Genomic DNA, 17118 nt, shown 5'->3' with positions numbered 1-17118 from the left:
GTTCAGTTAAAATTTGTGGTAAAATGCGCCCGGACTATGTCTACAAAGAAAGGAAGAATTTAAACCGCATTAACAGTATGTTACTGGGGAATTTGACTTTAAAATCAGTAAAAGTGAAAAAATTTGGCTGTTTGATAACAAAAGAAGAGAAAGAATCTCGTTTAGAGTTCTCATCCATTTTGATGGCATTATGAAATAATTGGTTCGAAACATATGCATAGTAAGGAAATTGGGCCATATTTGCCATTTTAGTCAAATTAACAACAATCTAATTTAAATCATCATAAAATTTAAAAAGTAGATTTTAAATTGCTGTTATTCCATTCTATGACTCGTTAATTTTGTACTTTTTAGAAGAACTATACCACTCAGAATATTTACACAATTACACAGGGTGTCCCAAGAAAAGAAAAACTTCAAATATAGGTAAGTTTTGAAGATTTGGCAACGTACGTACGTAATTTCAACATGCCTATTTTAACTATAAAATTTTTATAGGTCACCCAAAAAGTAATTGCTTCGTTTAAATGCAACACCCTGTATATTATTATATTTTAAATACTTCCAATGGGGTTTTCCCATAATTTTTTTTATTCCATTTTCTAATAGAGAAGATTCAAATTGGTTGATTTGCATACATTTTTGATTTTTTTCAAAAAAAAATTGATTTCTACATATGTTATGATGAGTGTACATGGATTATTGAAACAGAAGTGGATATGTGTTATGATTAGTGGACTAACTAATATAATCACTTAAAAACAAATAAAAAACCACTTTATTCAACAAAAATTTAATGATTAAGACTAGACAAATACTAATAATTACAAAAATAAACACTTATTTACATCAAAATACATTTTTTTTTTAGTAAAAATATAGCAATAACTTTGGTATAGTGTACTGTGGAATTTGGTTAAAACGGTAACAATAACGTTTAGTTATAATTTCTTTTTTCTCTATAGTTATAGAGGTGTGGTAAAAGTAAAACTGGCCATAGACAAATCGTGGAACTGACAGAGAAACGTAGATAATTGCATGCGCGAGACAAAGACAGACAACTTAATAAAATATTTAGTCGGCGAAAACTTTGGTGCAATGTTGCCAGAAGCTTATCTGAATTTATGAAAATCCAAAATTCACTTTGAAACTCACTGAATTTTGATAACTGCATTCAAAGTTCATAAATTTCAGACTATCAAGCCAATTTGAATGCTTTGTACACGTTTCCAAACCCTGAAAGTCTCAAAATTGTCCTAGAAACTCTCTGATTTACTTGAAAACTTTGAAAACTGCGTTGAAAGTCCATAAATTTGACTTTCAAGCTAATTTTAATGCTTTGTACACGTTTCCTAACCCTGAAACACTTAAAATTGACTTAGAAACTCACTCATTCACTTGTAAACTATGAAAACTGTCTTAAAAGTCCATAAACTTGACTATCAATCCAATTTGAATGCTATTTACACGTTTCCAAACCCTGAAAGTATCAAAATTGACTTTAAAACTCACTGATTACTTGAAAATTTTGAAAACTGCCTTGAAAGTTCATAAATTTGACTATCAAGCCAATTTCAATGCTTTGTACACGTTTCCTAACCTTTAAAAGCTTAAAATTGACTTAGAAGCTCACTCATTTACTTGTAAACTTTGAAAACTGCATGAAAGTCCATAAACTTGACTATCAAGCCAATTTCAATGCCTTGTACACGTTTCCTAACCCTGAAAGTCTCAAAATTGTTCTAGAAAATCTCTGATTTACTTGAAAACTTTGAAAACTGCGTTGAAAGTCCATAAACTTGACTATCAAGACAATTTCAATGCTTTGTACACGTTTCCTAACCTTTAAAAGCTTAAAATTGACTTAGAAGCTCACTCATTTACTTGCAACTTTGAAAACTGCGTTGAAAGTCCATAAATTTGACTATCAAGCCAATTTCAATGCCTTGTACACGTTTCCTAACCCTGAAAGTCTCAAAATTGTCCTAGAATCTCACTGATTTACTTGGAAACTTTGAAAACAGCCTTGAAAGTCCATAAATTTGACTATCAATCCAATTTCAATGCTATTTACACGTTTCCAAACCCTGAAAGTATCAAAGTTGACTTAGAAACTCACTCATTCACTGCTAAACTATGAAAACTGTCTGGAAAGTCCATAAATTTGACTATCAAGCCAATTTCAATCTTGTACACGTTTCCTAACCCTGAAAGACTTAAAATTGTCTTAGAAACTCACTGATTTACTTGAAAACTTTGAAAACTGCCTTGAAAGTCCATAAACTTGACTATCAAGACAATTTCAATGCTTTGTACACGTTTCCTAACCCTGAAAGACTTAAAATTGACTTAGAAACTCACTCATTCACTTGTAAACTATGAAAACTGTCTGGAAAGTTCATAAATTTTACTATCAAGACAATTTCAATGCTTTGTACACGTTTCCAAACCCTGAAAGTCTCAAAATTGTCCTAGAAACTCACTGATTTACTTGGAAGCTTTGAAAACAGCCTTGAAAGTCTATAAATTTGACTATCAATCCAATTTCAATGCTATTTACACGTTTCCAAACCCTGAAAGTATCAAAATTGACTTTGAAACTCACTCATTCCCTTGTAAACTATGAAATATGTCTGGAAAGTTCATAAATTTGACTATCAAGACAATTTCAATGCTTTGTACACGTTTTCTAACCCTGAAAGACTTAAAATTGACTTAGAAGCTGACTCATTTACTTGGAAACTTTGAAAACTGCCTTAAAAGTCCATAAATTTGACTATCAAGCCAATTTCAGTGCCTTGTACACGTTTCCTAACCCTGAAAGACTTAAAATTGTCTTAGAAACTTACTGATTTACTTGAAAACTTTGAAAACTGCGTTGAAAGTCCATAAATTTGACTATCAAGCCAATTTCATTGCTTTGTACACGTTTCCTAACCCTGAAAAGCTTAAAATTGACTTAGAAACTCACTCATTCACTTGTAAACTATGAAAACTGTCTGGAACGTTCATAAATTTGAGTATCAAGCCAATTTCAACGCTTTGTACACGTTTCCTAACCCTGAAAGACTTAACATTGACTTAGAAGCTGACTCATTTACTTGAAAACTTTGAAAACTGCCTTAAAAGTCCATAAATTTGACTATCAAGCCAATTTCATTGCTTTCAGTGATTGGTCAAAAAGCAGCTTTCATCTTGCTGCTTTGTTAACCAATCACAAACCATAGAGAAATGTTTGACAACATCGCAACAAAACTTCCTCCTACTTGAACTTTTTTTAAGTTTTTCTGTCTTTGTCTCGCGCATGCAATTATCAATGTTTCTCTGTCAGTTATATTGCTTTCCTGAGACCAGTTTTGGTTTTACCATACTTGTATAACCTATATTTACACTTTTATTTACACTTTTATTTACACAGGTTTGTACACAGAATCACATTATATGACAGCTCTTGAATAAAACTCTTTATGTTAATGGTGTTTAGCTAGTAAGTAACTTCGTGTTGTTAGGAAAATTTGATTGCCGAATTTCAGGACTCAGTCAAGTGACTAGAAGTAGCGATAGAGCTAGAAGATGGATCGCTAGAAGCAGTGAAATTCCTGGACGACTTATTCCGCTATCTGAAACAAAAATAACAAATTAACAATACATTAAAATACTTTATTTGTCAGACGATTAAAATAATAAATAATAGTATATTACATACTCAGGTGGAAAGTGATTTCTGTCGAGATATTAGGTAGACTGAAATTAAACTTTCCTCCGTGGTTTGTATTACCATTTTATTTTCAACCATTTATCAGAATCTTATCTGATGATCAAAATACTTTATTTGTCAAAAAACGGTACGCACCCACAAAGTACTCGACACTTTTAGACTCCGTGTAATTGGTACCAGATATGCTGAGTTCGCATACGAATTTTGTGGTACCCTGATCCAAATGACTGGAATTGAACGGTAACCTTATGGACATGTTGAAAGAACCATCTTCGTTGGATACTTCCTCTCTGCTTGGATTGAACATGTCTGGCAATTCTTCAGTTCCATTCCTATGAACAAATAGTAAAAACGATTAATTATCAGTTTTAGAGTATTTTGTAACGTTTGTTGTCAAGAGTACTCACTCTCCGCCTAAAAGAAGATCAAAGTCCGGTTTAGGGAAGACATTCGTGACATCACAAAGGACTACCTCATCCCCTTGAAACTCGTCATCCCCTCCAATCAGGTAAATTTGGAACGATGAAGCTGGAGCTGAAAAGAGTGAAGGTGTTTCAAAATAAGAAGAAAATGGTAGAATTCATTGATGGTAATCATTAATTTGATTAACGACCGGTAAGGTAAAGTAAAATTCAGTGTGACAGGGAAATTTACCAGTAAATTTATGGGTCTAATCGAAGTTTGCTTAAAATATATCATTTTCCTGTCATGGCTGTCATTAATATCATCCTGAAAGATAAAGATTGAATAAAAAATTGTTGTCAAAGTTTGAAAACTGACAGAAACACATTTTGAAAGCACAGTCAGAGACAAAATCGCCTGTAAAACCGACTTGGAGTAAGACAATGACTGTTTTAAGCACATTTTTGAAATCCTCGTTAATTTTCGTATCCAATAACCTAAAAAACACTACAAAATTTGGTACAGTCAGGGATAAAAGCGGTGTCAAAGTTTGAACTGGCAGAAACACAGTTTGAAAGCACAGTCAGAGACAAAATCGCCTGTAAAACCCACTTGGAGTGAGATAATGACTGTTTTAAGCACATTTTTGAAATCCTCATTAAATTTCCTATATAATAACATGAAAAAAACACTACAAAATTAGTACAGTCAGAGAGAAAAGCGGTGTCAAACTTTGAACTGACAGAAACACAGTTTAAAAGCACAATCAGGGATACAATCGTCTGTAAAACCCACTTGTAGTGAGATAATGACTGTTTTAAGCACATTTTTGAAATCCTCGTTGAATTTCCTAGCCAATAACAAGAAAAAACATTACAAAATATAGTACAGTCCGAGGAAAAAGCGGTGTCAAAGTTTGAACTGACAGAAACACAGTTTGAAAGCACAGTCAGAGACAAAATCGCCTGTAAAACCCACTTGGAGTAAGTAAATGACTGTTTTAAGCACATTTTTGAAATCCTCGTTAATTTTCCTATCCAATAACCTTAAAAAACACTACAAAATTTGGTAAAATCAAAAAGAAAAGCGGTGTCTAAGTTTGAACTGACAGAAACAGTTTGAAAGGAGAGTCAGGAACAAAATCATCAGTAAAACCCACTTGGAGTAAGAAAATGACAGTTTTAAGCACATTTTTGAAATCCTCGTTAATTTTCCTATCCAATAACCTTAAAAAACACTACAAAATTTGGTAAAATCAAAGAGAAAAGCGGTGTCTAAGTTTGAACTGACAGAAACAGTTTGAAAGGAGAGTCAGGAACAAAATCATCAGTAAAACCCACTTGGAGTAAGAAAATGACTGTTTTAAGCACATTTTTGGAATCCTCATTAAATTTCCTATCCGGTAACATAAAAAAACACTACAAAATTTGGTACAGTCAGGGAGAAAACCGGTCCCAAAATTTGGACTGCCAGAAACACAGTATTTGTAATTTATCAGTAATTTATTGGTAATTTAGCAGTCAAATTTTACTTTACCAGTCATTTACCCATCACTACAAACATCTATATTATACTTTGTAATCTATGTCTTTCTCTTTTAATTTACAAGGAGAATTAGTGGTTGAGTTTAAGGTTCGTATTCACCAATATAGAGACTTTAGTTGTCATTAAAACTGAGGAAACATAAGGAAATACAAAACAGTCTCATCTTAGAAATGAAATACAGTTTGCGTAACGGCCAATTTGCATAATATTATTAGTACCATAAAGACCTCCTTTCCTTACCAGTCCCGTGCCATTCTGTTACCCATGGCTGATTCCGTACAAAAGAATATGGTACCCGGTACCATCTGTCTAATACTTTTTAAAGAAATTAAAATTGCCGTTGACTACATAACCTTGTTACTGGACAGAAAACATTAAGTTGCTGTTAACTGCCTAATATTGCAGTTATTGGTGTCAACAAAACACATACAGGGTGTTTACAAAAATGTGTGGACAAAATTTAATTACATTAATCAACGAAAAATGTGCGCATTCCATAGATATATTAAATAGTGAGTACAATATGTCAGTGTCGTTTAAAACTCAAAAAACAATTATATTTAAGAAGTTTCTGTTAGAACATTTGTGTCAATAGAAACGTCACTGAAATATGTCCTACAGCCGCCATGTTGGCCAACCAACGCTCACTGCGATCCACTCAATTGTCAATGTCTTTAATTAATCACCTGGAGGACAAACATTATTATCCATGAATTTAACGTCAAAGTTTACTTTTAGTAAGTAAAGTAATTTTCCAGTCAATTTTCATGATTTTGAAGCCAATTTCAAGTTTCTAAACAGTTTACGCAATATTGACGTCAAAATTTGGTTTTCAAGTAAAATTTCAAAGCTTCTAAGTACATTTTTATGATTTTGATGTCAATTTTTGTTTTCCAACTCAATTTTCACGATTTTGAAGTTAGTTTCTATGATTTTGAGATAAATTCACAATTTTGAAGTCAACTTTCATGATTATTAAGTTAGTTTTACGATTGTAACTCACTATGTATGATTTTAACGTCAAAGTTCACTTTTCAAGTAATTTTCCAGTCAATTTTCATGATTTTGAAGCCAATTTCAAGTTTCTAAACAGTGTACGCAATATTGACGTCAAAATTTAGTTTTCAAGTAAAATTTCAAGGTTTCTAAGTACATTTTTATGATTTTGATGTCAATTTTTGTTTTCCAACTCAATTTTCACGATTTTGAAGTTTCTATAATTTTCAGATAAATTTTCAATTTTGAAGTCAACTTTCATGATTATTAAGTTAGTTTTACGATTATAACTCACTGTGCATGATTTTAACGTCAAAGTTTACTTTTCAATTAATTTTCCAGTCAATTTTCATGATTTTGAAGCCAATTTTAAGTTTCTAAACAGTGTACGCAATTTTGACGTCAAAATTTGGTTTTCAAGTAAAATTTCAAGGTTTCTAAGTACATTTTTATGATTTTGATGTCAATTTATGTTTTCAACTCAATTTTCACGATTTTGAAGTTAGTTTCTATGATTTTGAGATAAATTCACAATTTTGAAGTCAACTTTCATGATTATTAAGTTAGTTTTACGATTATAACTCACTGTGCATGATTTTAACGTCAAAGTTTACTTTTCAAGTATTTTCCCGTCAATTTTCATGATTTTGAAGCCAATTTCAAGTTTCTAAACAGTGTACGCAATTTTGACGTCAAAATTTGGTTTTCAAGTAAAATTTCAAGGTTTCTAAGTACATTTTTATGATTTTGATGTTAATTTTTGTTTTCCAACTCAATTTTCACGATTTTGAAGTTAGTTTCTATGATTTTGAGATAAATTCACAATTTTGAAGTCAACTTTCATGATTATTAAGTTAGTTTTACGATTATAACTCACTGTGCATGATTTTAACGTCAAAGTTTACTTTTCAAGTATTTTCCCGTCAATTTTCATGATTTTGAAGCCAATTTCAAGTTTCTAAACAGTGTACGCAATTTTGACGTCAAAATTTGGTTTTCAAGTAAAATTTCAAGGTTTCTAAGTACATTTTTATGATTTTGATGTTAATTTTTGTTTTCCAACTCAATTTTCACGATTTTGAAGTTAGTTTCTATGATTTTGAGATAAATTCACAATTTTGAAGTCAACTTTCATGATTATTAAGTTAGTTTTACGATTATAACTCACTGTGCATGATTTTAACGTCAAAGTTTACTTTTCAAGTATTTTCCCGTCAATTTTCATGATTTTGAAGCCAATTTCAAGTTTCTAAACAGTGTACGCAATTTTGACGTCAAAATTTGGTTTTCAAGTAAAATTTCAAGGTTTCTAAGTACATTTTTATGATTTTGATGTTAATTTTTGTTTTCCAACTCAATTTTCACGATTTTGAAGTTAGTTTATATAATTTTGAGATAAATTCTCAATTTTGAAGTCAACTTTCATGATTATTAAGTTAGTTTTACGATTATAACTCACTGTGCATGATTTTAACGTCAAAGTTTACTTTTCAATTAATTTTCCAGTCAATTTTCATGATTTTGAAGCCAATTTCAAGTTTCTAAACAGTGTACGCAATTTTGACGTCAAAATTTGGTTTTCAAGTAAAATTTCAAGGTTTCTAAGTACATTTTTATGATTTTGATGTCAATTTATGTTTTCAACTCAATTTTCACGATTTTGAAGTTAGTTTCTATGATTTTGAGATAAATTCACAATTTTGAAGTCAACTTTCATGATTATTAAGTTAGTTTTACGATTATAACTCACTGTGCATGATTTTAACGTCAAAGTTTACTTTTCAAGTATTTTCCCGTCAATTTTCATGATTTTGAAGCCAATTTCAAGTTTCTAAACAGTGTACGCAATTTTGACGTCAAAATTTGGTTTTCAAGTAAAATTTCAAGGTTTCTAAGTACATTTTTATGATTTTGATGTTAATTTTTGTTTTCCAACTCAATTTTCACGATTTTGAAGTTAGTTTCTATGATTTTGAGATAAATTCACAATTTTGAAGTCAACTTTCATGATTATTAAGTTAGTTTTACGATTATAACTCACTGTGCATGATTTTAACGTCAAAGTTTACTTTTCAAGTATTTTCCCGTCAATTTTCATGATTTTGAAGCCAATTTCAAGTTTCTAAACAGTGTACGCAATTTTGACGTCAAAATTTGGTTTTCAAGTAAAATTTCAAGGTTTCTAAGTACATTTTTATGATTTTGATGTTAATTTTTGTTTTCCAACTCAATTTTCACGATTTTGAAGTTAGTTTCTATGATTTTGAGATAAATTCACAATTTTGAAGTCAACTTTCATGATTATTAAGTTAGTTTTACGATTATAACTCACTGTGCATGATTTTAACGTCAAAGTTTACTTTTCAAGTATTTTCCCGTCAATTTTCATGATTTTGAAGCCAATTTCAAGTTTCTAAACAGTGTACGCAATTTTGACGTCAAAATTTGGTTTTCAAGTAAAATTTCAAGGTTTCTAAGTACATTTTTATGATTTTGATGTTAATTTTTGTTTTCCAACTCAATTTTCACGATTTTGAAGTTAGTTTATATAATTTTGAGATAAATTCTCAATTTTGAAGTCAACTTTCATGATTATTAAGTTAGTTTTACGATTATAACTCACTGTGCATGATTTTAACGTCAAAGTTTACTTTTCAAGTATTTTCCCGTCAATTTTCATGATTTTGAAGCCAATTTCAAGTTTCTAAACAGTGTACGCAATTTTGACGTCAAAATTTGGTTTTCAAGTAAAATTTCAAGGTTTCTAAGTACATTTTTATGATTTTGATGTTAATTTTTGTTTTCCAACTCAATTTTCACGATTTTGAAGTTAGTTTCTATGATTTTGAGATAAATTCACAATTTTGAAGTCAACTTTCATGATTATTAAGTTAGTTTTACGATTATAACTCACTGTGCATGATTTTAACGTCAAAGTTTACTTTTCAAGTATTTTCCCGTCAATTTTCATGATTTTGAAGCCAATTTCAAGTTTCTAAACAGTGTACGCAATTTTGACGTCAAAATTTGGTTTTCAAGTAAAATTTCAAGGTTTCTAAGTACATTTTTATGATTTTGATGTTAATTTTTGTTTTCCAACTCAATTTTCACGATTTTGAAGTTAGTTTCTATGATTTTGAGATAAATTCACAATTTTGAAGTCAACTTTCATGATTATTAAGTTAGTTTTACGATTATAACTCACTGTGCATGATTTTAACGTCAAAGTTTACTTTTCAAGTATTTTCCCGTCAATTTTCATGATTTTGAAGCCAATTTCAAGTTTCTAAACAGTGTACGCAATTTTGACGTCAAAATTTGGTTTTCAAGTAAAATTTCAAGGTTTCTAAGTACATTTTTATGATTTTGATGTCAATTTATGTTTTCAACTCAATTTTCACGATTTTGAAGTTAGTTTCTATGATTTTGAGATAAATTCTCAATTTTGAAGTCAACTTTCATGATTATTAAGTTAGTTTTACGATTATAACTCACTGTGCATGATTTTAACGTCAAAGTTTACTTTTCAATTAATTTTCCAGTCAATTTTCATGATTTTGAAGCCAATATTAAGTTTCTAAACAGTGTACGTAATGTTGACGTCAAAATTTGGTTTTCAAGTAAAATTTCAAGGTTTCTAAGTACATTTTTATGATTTTGATGTCAATTTATGTTTTCAACTCAATTTTCACGATTTTGAAGTTAGTTTCTATGATTTTGAGATAAATTCACAATTTTGAAGTCAACTTTCATGATTATTAAGTTAGTTTTACGATTATAACTCACTGTGCATGATTTTAACGTCAAAGTTTACTTTTCAAGTATTTTCCCGTCAATTTTCATGATTTTGAAGCCAATTTCAAGTTTCTAAACAGTGTACGCAATTTTGACGTCAAAATTTGGTTTTCAAGTAAAATTTCAAGGTTTCTAAGTACATTTTTATGATTTTGATGTCAATTTATGTTTTCAACTCAATTTTCACGATTTTGAAGTTAGTTTCTATGATTTTGAGATAAATTCTCAATTTTGAAGTCAACTTTCATGATTATTAAGTTAGTTTTACGATTATAACTCACTGTGCATGATTTTAACGTCAAAGTTTACTTTTCAATTAATTTTCCAGTCAATTTTCATGATTTTGAAGCCAATATTAAGTTTCTAAACAGTGTACGTAATGTTGACGTCAAAATTTGGTTTTCAAGTAAAATTTCAAGGTTTCTAAGTACATTTTTATGATTTTGATGTCAATTTTTGTTTTCCAACTCAATTTTCACGATTTTGAAGTTAGTTTATATAATTTTGAGATAAATTCTCAATTTTGAAGTCAACTTCCATGATTATTAAGTTAGTTTTACGATTATAACTCACTGTGCATGATTTTAACGTCAAAGTTTACTTTTCAATTAATTTTCCAGTCAATTTTCATGATTTTGAAGCCAATTTCAAGTTTCTAAACAGTGTACGCAATTTTGACGTCAAAATTTGGTTTTCAAGTAAAATTTCAAGGTTTCTAAGTACATTTTTATGATTTTGATGTCAATTTATGTTTTCAACTCAATTTTCACGATTTTGAAGTTAGTTTCTATGATTTTGAGATAAATTCACAATTTTGAAGTCAACTTTCATGATTATTAAGTTAGTTTTACGATTGTAACTCACTATGTATGATTTTAACGTCAAAGTTTACTTTTCAATTAATTTTTCAGTCAATTTTCATGATTTTGAAGCCAATTTTAAGTTTCTAAACAGTGTACGAAATTTTGACGTCAAAATTTGGTTTTCAAGTAAAATTTCAAGGTTACTAAGTACATTTTTATGATTTTGATGTTAATTTTTGTTTTCCAACTCAATTTTCACGATTTTCAAGTCAATTTTCAGATTTTAAGTAAAGTTTCACCATTTTGAAGTTAGTTTTCATGATTTGACGATAGATCGTCAATTTTCATGATTATGAAGTTAATTTCAAGTTTCTAAGACAATATACACGTGATTTTGACGTCAAAATTTGGTTTTCAACTCAATTTTCGCGATTTTGAAGTAAATTTTCACGCAATAATTAAACTTACAATAAACAATGACTTGTTTGGTAAGCCATTTGACCTCATCGTCAGTGTCCACTTTACAGCTGTAATTTCCGGACAATTCCGGAGTGATTTCCTTGAACTTCAAAGCTCTAAACATGGAATTGGGATTGTCGGACACTTTGTAACTGGGATCGATAAATTCCTTTAAAGACCCCATTGCGTAGGCGTGATTGTCCTGGGCGATCCACTGGTAGATGACGTCGTTCAGGTCATTGAAAAACCACTTGAGGACGACGTCATCCTCACCGGTTGCGTCAAAATCGCAGTCCAGGATCAGGTCTTCTGCTGAGCCAATTTCTATCGAGTCCGGCCCTTTGATTTGGTTTATTGTTAGGGTAGCACCAACTAGAAGAAAACAGCCATTTTAGTAAAAAGTTGGTATTGTCAGAATTCCTGATTGACCAGGAAAATTTGACCGGTAAATTACCAGTAAATTACAAATACTGTGTTTCTGGCAGTTCAAATTTGGACACTGCTTTTCCCCCTGACTGTACCAAATTTTGTAGTGTTTTTTTATGTTACTGGATAGGAAATTTAATGAGGATTCCAAAAGTGTGCTTAAAACAATAATTTTCTTACTCCAAGTGGGTTTTACACGTAAGTAACTGTCTGTTTTGTTTCAAAGTAAATTCGTTCTTCTTGACATAATTTTTGTCAAATTTAACTGCCAAATTTGACACAGTTTAGTGGTTAGTAAACCACTGAACTGTATAAAACTGAATATTAATACCCCTAACGTAGAAATTGCATAACAAAACCGTTAAAGGCCATTTTTACATGTTTTAGTTAAAGTAGTATTGAATCAAGGTAGTTTTTCCAAGATTAATAAGGAAGATTTATGAAAATGTTAGTATTAGTTAATAATCAGCTGGATTGGCAAATTTTACGCTATGGCATCATTCCAAGTGTTCCATAACCGTTCGGTATTTTATTTTTGGAATATTTCGTCGAGTAGCAAAAATTTTGATTCGATTCACTGCCAAAAATAACTCAACATGCGGTAAAATCCTAATATTTACCTAGATTTATTAGCTGGTTGCCATTGAACGGTTAATTTTAACGAACTTATTATCCAACATCAAACGATTTATTTTATTTGTTCCAGTTAGTCTATATGTTATGCTTAGAGGGTTAGTTTTACCAGTATTTTGAATCCAGTCAATTTCATTTCATTTCATTATGTCATTCTAGTCAATTTCTAATGTCAAACTGTTGAAAAACAGTTAAATTTTATGAAAATTGACTTACAGGACCATTTTCAGACATTCTAGTCAATTTTTCGATGTCAAAACGTTGAAAAATAGTCAAAATTCTTGAAAAATTACTTAACGGACCATTTGCAGTCAATTTCCAATGTCAAACTGTTGAAAACAGTTAAATTTAATGAAAATTGACTTACTAGACCAATTGCAGTTATTCTAGTCTATTTTCAAGATCAAAACGTTAAAAAACAGTCAAACTTCATAAAAATTGACTTACAGGGCCATTTGCAGGCATTGTAGTCAATTTTCGAGGTCAAAACGTTGAAAAATAGTCAAATTTTATGAAAGTTTAATTACTGGACCATTTGCAATCAATTTCCAATGTCAAGCTGTAGACAAACAGTTCAATTTCATGAAAATTGACTTACTGGACCAATTGCAGTTATTCTAATCTATTTTCAAGATCAAAACGTTGAAAAACAGTTAAATTTTATGAAAATTGACTTACAGGACCATTTGCAGGCATTGTAGTCAATTTTCGAGGTCAAAACGTTGAAAAATAGTCCATTTTTATGAAAGTTTACTTGATGGACCATTTGCAGACATTTTAGTCAATTTCCAATGTCAAACTGTTGAAAAACAGTTAAATTTCAGGAAAATTGACTACCGGACCATTTTCAGACATTCTAGTCAATTTTTCGACGTCAAAACGTTGAAAAATATTCAAAATTCTTGAAAAATTACGTAATGGACCATTTGCAGTCAATTTCCAATGTCATGCTGTAGACAAACAGTTCAATTTCATGAAAATTGACTTACTGGACCAATTGCAGTTATTCTAATCTGATTTCAAGATCAAAACGTTGAAAAACAGTTAAATTTTATGAAAATTGACTTACAGGACCATTTGCAGGCATTCTAGTCAATTTTCGAGGTCAAAACGTTGAAAAATAGTCAAATTTTATGAAAGTTGACTTACTGGACCATTTGCAGACATTGTAGTCAATTTCCAATGTCAAACTGTTGAAAAACAGTGTTAAATTTCATGAAAATTGACTTACAGGACCATTTGCAGGCATTGCACTCAATTTTCGAGGTCAAAACTTTGAAAAATAGTCAATTTTTATGAAAGTTTATTTGATGGACCAGTTGCAGACATTTTAGTCAATTTCCAATGTCAAACTGTTGAAAAACAGTGTTAAATTTCATGAAAATTGACTTACAGGACCATTTGCAGGCATTGCACTCAATTTTCGAGGTCAAAACTTTGAAAAATAGTCAATTTTTATGAAAGTTTATTTGATGGACCAGTTGCAGACATTTTAGTCAATTTCCAATGTCAAACTGTTGAAAAACAGTTAAATTTCATGAAAATTGACTTACTGGACCAACTGCAGTTATTCTAGTATTTTCAAGGTAAAAACGATTAAAAACAGTTAAACTTCATGAAAATTGACTTACAGGACTATTTACAGGCATTGTAGTCAATTTCCAATGTCAAACTATTGAAAAACAGTTAAATTTCACAAAAATTGACTTACTGGATCAATTGCAGTTATTCTAGTCTATTTTCAAGATCAAAACGTTGAAAAACAGTCAAATTTTATGAAAGTTTACTTACTGGACCATTTGCAGGCATTCTAGTCAAGTTTCGAGATCAAACTGTTGAAAAACCGTTAATTTTCATGAAAATTGACTTACAGGACTATTTGCAGGCATTGCAGTCAATTTTCGAGGTCAAAACGTTGAAAAATAGTCAAATTTTATGAAAATTGACTTACTGGACAATTTGCAGGCATTCTAGTCAATTTTCGATGTCAGAACGTCGAAAAATAGTCAAATTTAATGAGAATTGACTTACTGGACCAATTGCAGTTATTCTAGTCTATTATCAAGATAAAAACGTTGAAAAATAATAAAATTTCATAAAAATTTACTTAATTTACCATTTTGCAGCAAGATTTGTAGTCAAAAGTTATCAGAATAACTGTACCTAAATGGAAATAGTTGAAAACGTTACGTGTCAAACTTTAAGAAATAAAATATTTTGATTAAGAAGATTATGTCAAAATTGTCATTTTTAACATGTCATTAGTCAGTCACTATACTGTTCATGCACACCCTGTATACTGGAAAATGCTGGAAGTAAAAACGGTCCTGCAAACTTACGGTGTTGGGTTAAAGAGTTGATTAGAAACATTTTTGGTCTCCTGTAAATTTTTCGTAACTTTCACCGTTTCTAAGTTATTTAGCAAAAACTGATTTGATGCGACAAATTTTCAAATCAGTTGAAATTATGGTTTAAAATTTGAGCACCCTCTGTAACTCGGTTATTTTTGGGAGATCAAGGAGGTTAAACCACTCAAATTAACCGTCTTGAGCCCCTTTTTCGAGTGGTGTTGAGCAAAAAATCCTATCGGAAAAATTGCGTACAGGGTGACCAAAAACAGTCAGTCACCATATTTTTCATGCACACCCCGTATACTGGAAGCAAAAACGGTCTTGCAAACTTACGGTGTCAAGTTAAGTAGTTGTTCCTATCTGATAACCTAAAAAAACATTACAAAATTTGGTACAGTCAGGGAGAAAAGCAGTGTCAAAGTTTGAACTGCAAACTGCAAGGAATACAGTTTGAAAGGACAGTCAGGAACAAAATCGTCTATAAAACCAACTTGGAGTGAGAAAATTAGCGTTTTAAGCACATTTTTGGAATCCTCATTAAATTTCCTATCCGATAACCTGAAAAAACACTACAAAATTTGGTACAGTCAGGGAGAAAAGCGGTGTCAGAGTTTGAACTGCAAGGAACACAGTTTGAAAGGACAGTAAGGAACAAAATCGCCTATAAAACCCACTTGGAGTGAGAAAATGACTGTTTTAGGCACATTTTTGGAATCCTCACTAAATTTCCTATCCAATAACCTGAAAAAACACTACAAAATTTGGTACAGTCAGGGAGAAAAGCGGTGTCAGAGTTTGAACTGCAAGGAACACAGTTTGAAAGGACAGTAAGGAACAAAATCGCCTATAAAACCCACTTGGAGTGAGAAAATGACTGTTTTAGGCACATTTTTGGAATCCTCATTAAATTTCCTATCCGATAACCTGAAAAAAACACTACAACATTTGGTACAGTCAGGGAAAAAAGCGGTGTCAAAGTTTGAACTGCAAGGAACACAGTTTGAAAGGACAGTAAGGAACAAAATCGCCTATAAAACCCACTTGGAGTGAGAAAATGACTGTTTTAAGCAAATTTTTGGAATCCTCACTAAATTTCCTATACAATAACCTGAAAAAACACTACAAAATTTGGTACAGTCAGGGAGAAAAGCGGTGTCAGAGTTTGAACTGCAAGGAATACAGTTTGAAAGGACAGTAAGGAACAAAATCGCCTATAAAACCCACTTGGAGTGAGAAAATGACTGTTTTAGGCACATTTTTGGAATCCTCACTAAATTTCCTATACAATAACCTGAAAAAACACTACAAAATTTGGTACAGTCAGGGAGAAAAGCGGTGTCAGAGTTTGAACTGCAAGGAATACAGTTTGAAAGGACAGTAAGGAACAAAATCGCCTATAAAACCCACTTGGAGTGAGAAAATGACTGTTTTAGGCACATTTTTGGAATCCTCACTAAATTTCCTATACAATAACCTGAAAAAACACTACAAAATTTGGTAGAGTCAGGGAGAAAAGCGGTGTCAGAGTTTGAACTGCAAGGAATACAGTTTGAAAGGACAGTAAGGAACAAAATCGCCTATAAAACCCACTTGGAGTGAGAAAATGACTGTTTTAGGCACATTTTTGGAATCCTCACTAAATTTCCTATACAATAACCTGAAAAAACACTACAAAATTTGGTACAGTCAGGGAGAAAAGCGGTGTCAGAGTTTGAACTGCAAGGAATACAGTTTGAAAGGACAGTAAGGAACAAAATCGCCTATAAAACCCACTTGGAGTGAGAAAATGACTGTTTTAGGCACATTTTTGGAATCCTCACTAAATTTCCTATACAATAACCTGAAAAAACACTACAAAATTTGGTACAGTCAGGGAGAAAAGCGGTGTCAGAGTTTGAACTGCAAGGAATACAGTTTGAAAGGACAGTAAGGAACAAAATCGCCTATAAAACCCACTTGGAGTGAGAAAATGACTGTTTTAGGCACATTT

At 31.1% G+C, this 17118-nt stretch overlaps 1 protein-coding gene across 3 annotated transcripts in view; it reads right to left on the bottom strand.

Moving 5' to 3' along the window:
- Window positions 1-777: 777 nt before the first annotated feature.
- The window catches only part of LOC145726137 (uncharacterized), a 30196-nt gene continuing 13855 nt past the window's right edge, over window positions 778-17118 (bottom strand). Inside the window, exons 2-6 of one of the 3 annotated variants that reach the window (XR_014177491.1) lie at window positions 11728-12090; window positions 4126-4252; window positions 3854-4050; window positions 2705-3620; window positions 778-2337 (exon numbers count right to left, since the gene is read on the bottom strand). Coding sequence is in view for 1 of the 3 variants with exons in the window: in XM_081975109.1 (XP_081831235.1) it covers window positions 3541-3620; window positions 3854-4050; window positions 4126-4252; window positions 11728-12090 (767 nt within the window). In the remaining 2 variants the exon portion in view is untranslated. Of the gene's footprint in view, window positions 3621-3853; window positions 4051-4125; window positions 4253-11727; window positions 12091-17118 lie in introns of all 3 variants that reach the window. The other 2 variants (XR_014177492.1, XM_081975109.1) reach the window with 2 other exon arrangements.

Source organism: Ips typographus, linkage group LG3 (genome assembly GCF_016097725.1).
Source record: "Ips typographus isolate SLU linkage group LG3, UJ_Ityp_2.0, whole genome shotgun sequence".
Lineage (NCBI taxonomy): Eukaryota > Metazoa > Arthropoda > Insecta > Coleoptera > Curculionidae > Ips > Ips typographus.
This window is presented reverse-complemented; position numbering and strand designations above follow the sequence as displayed.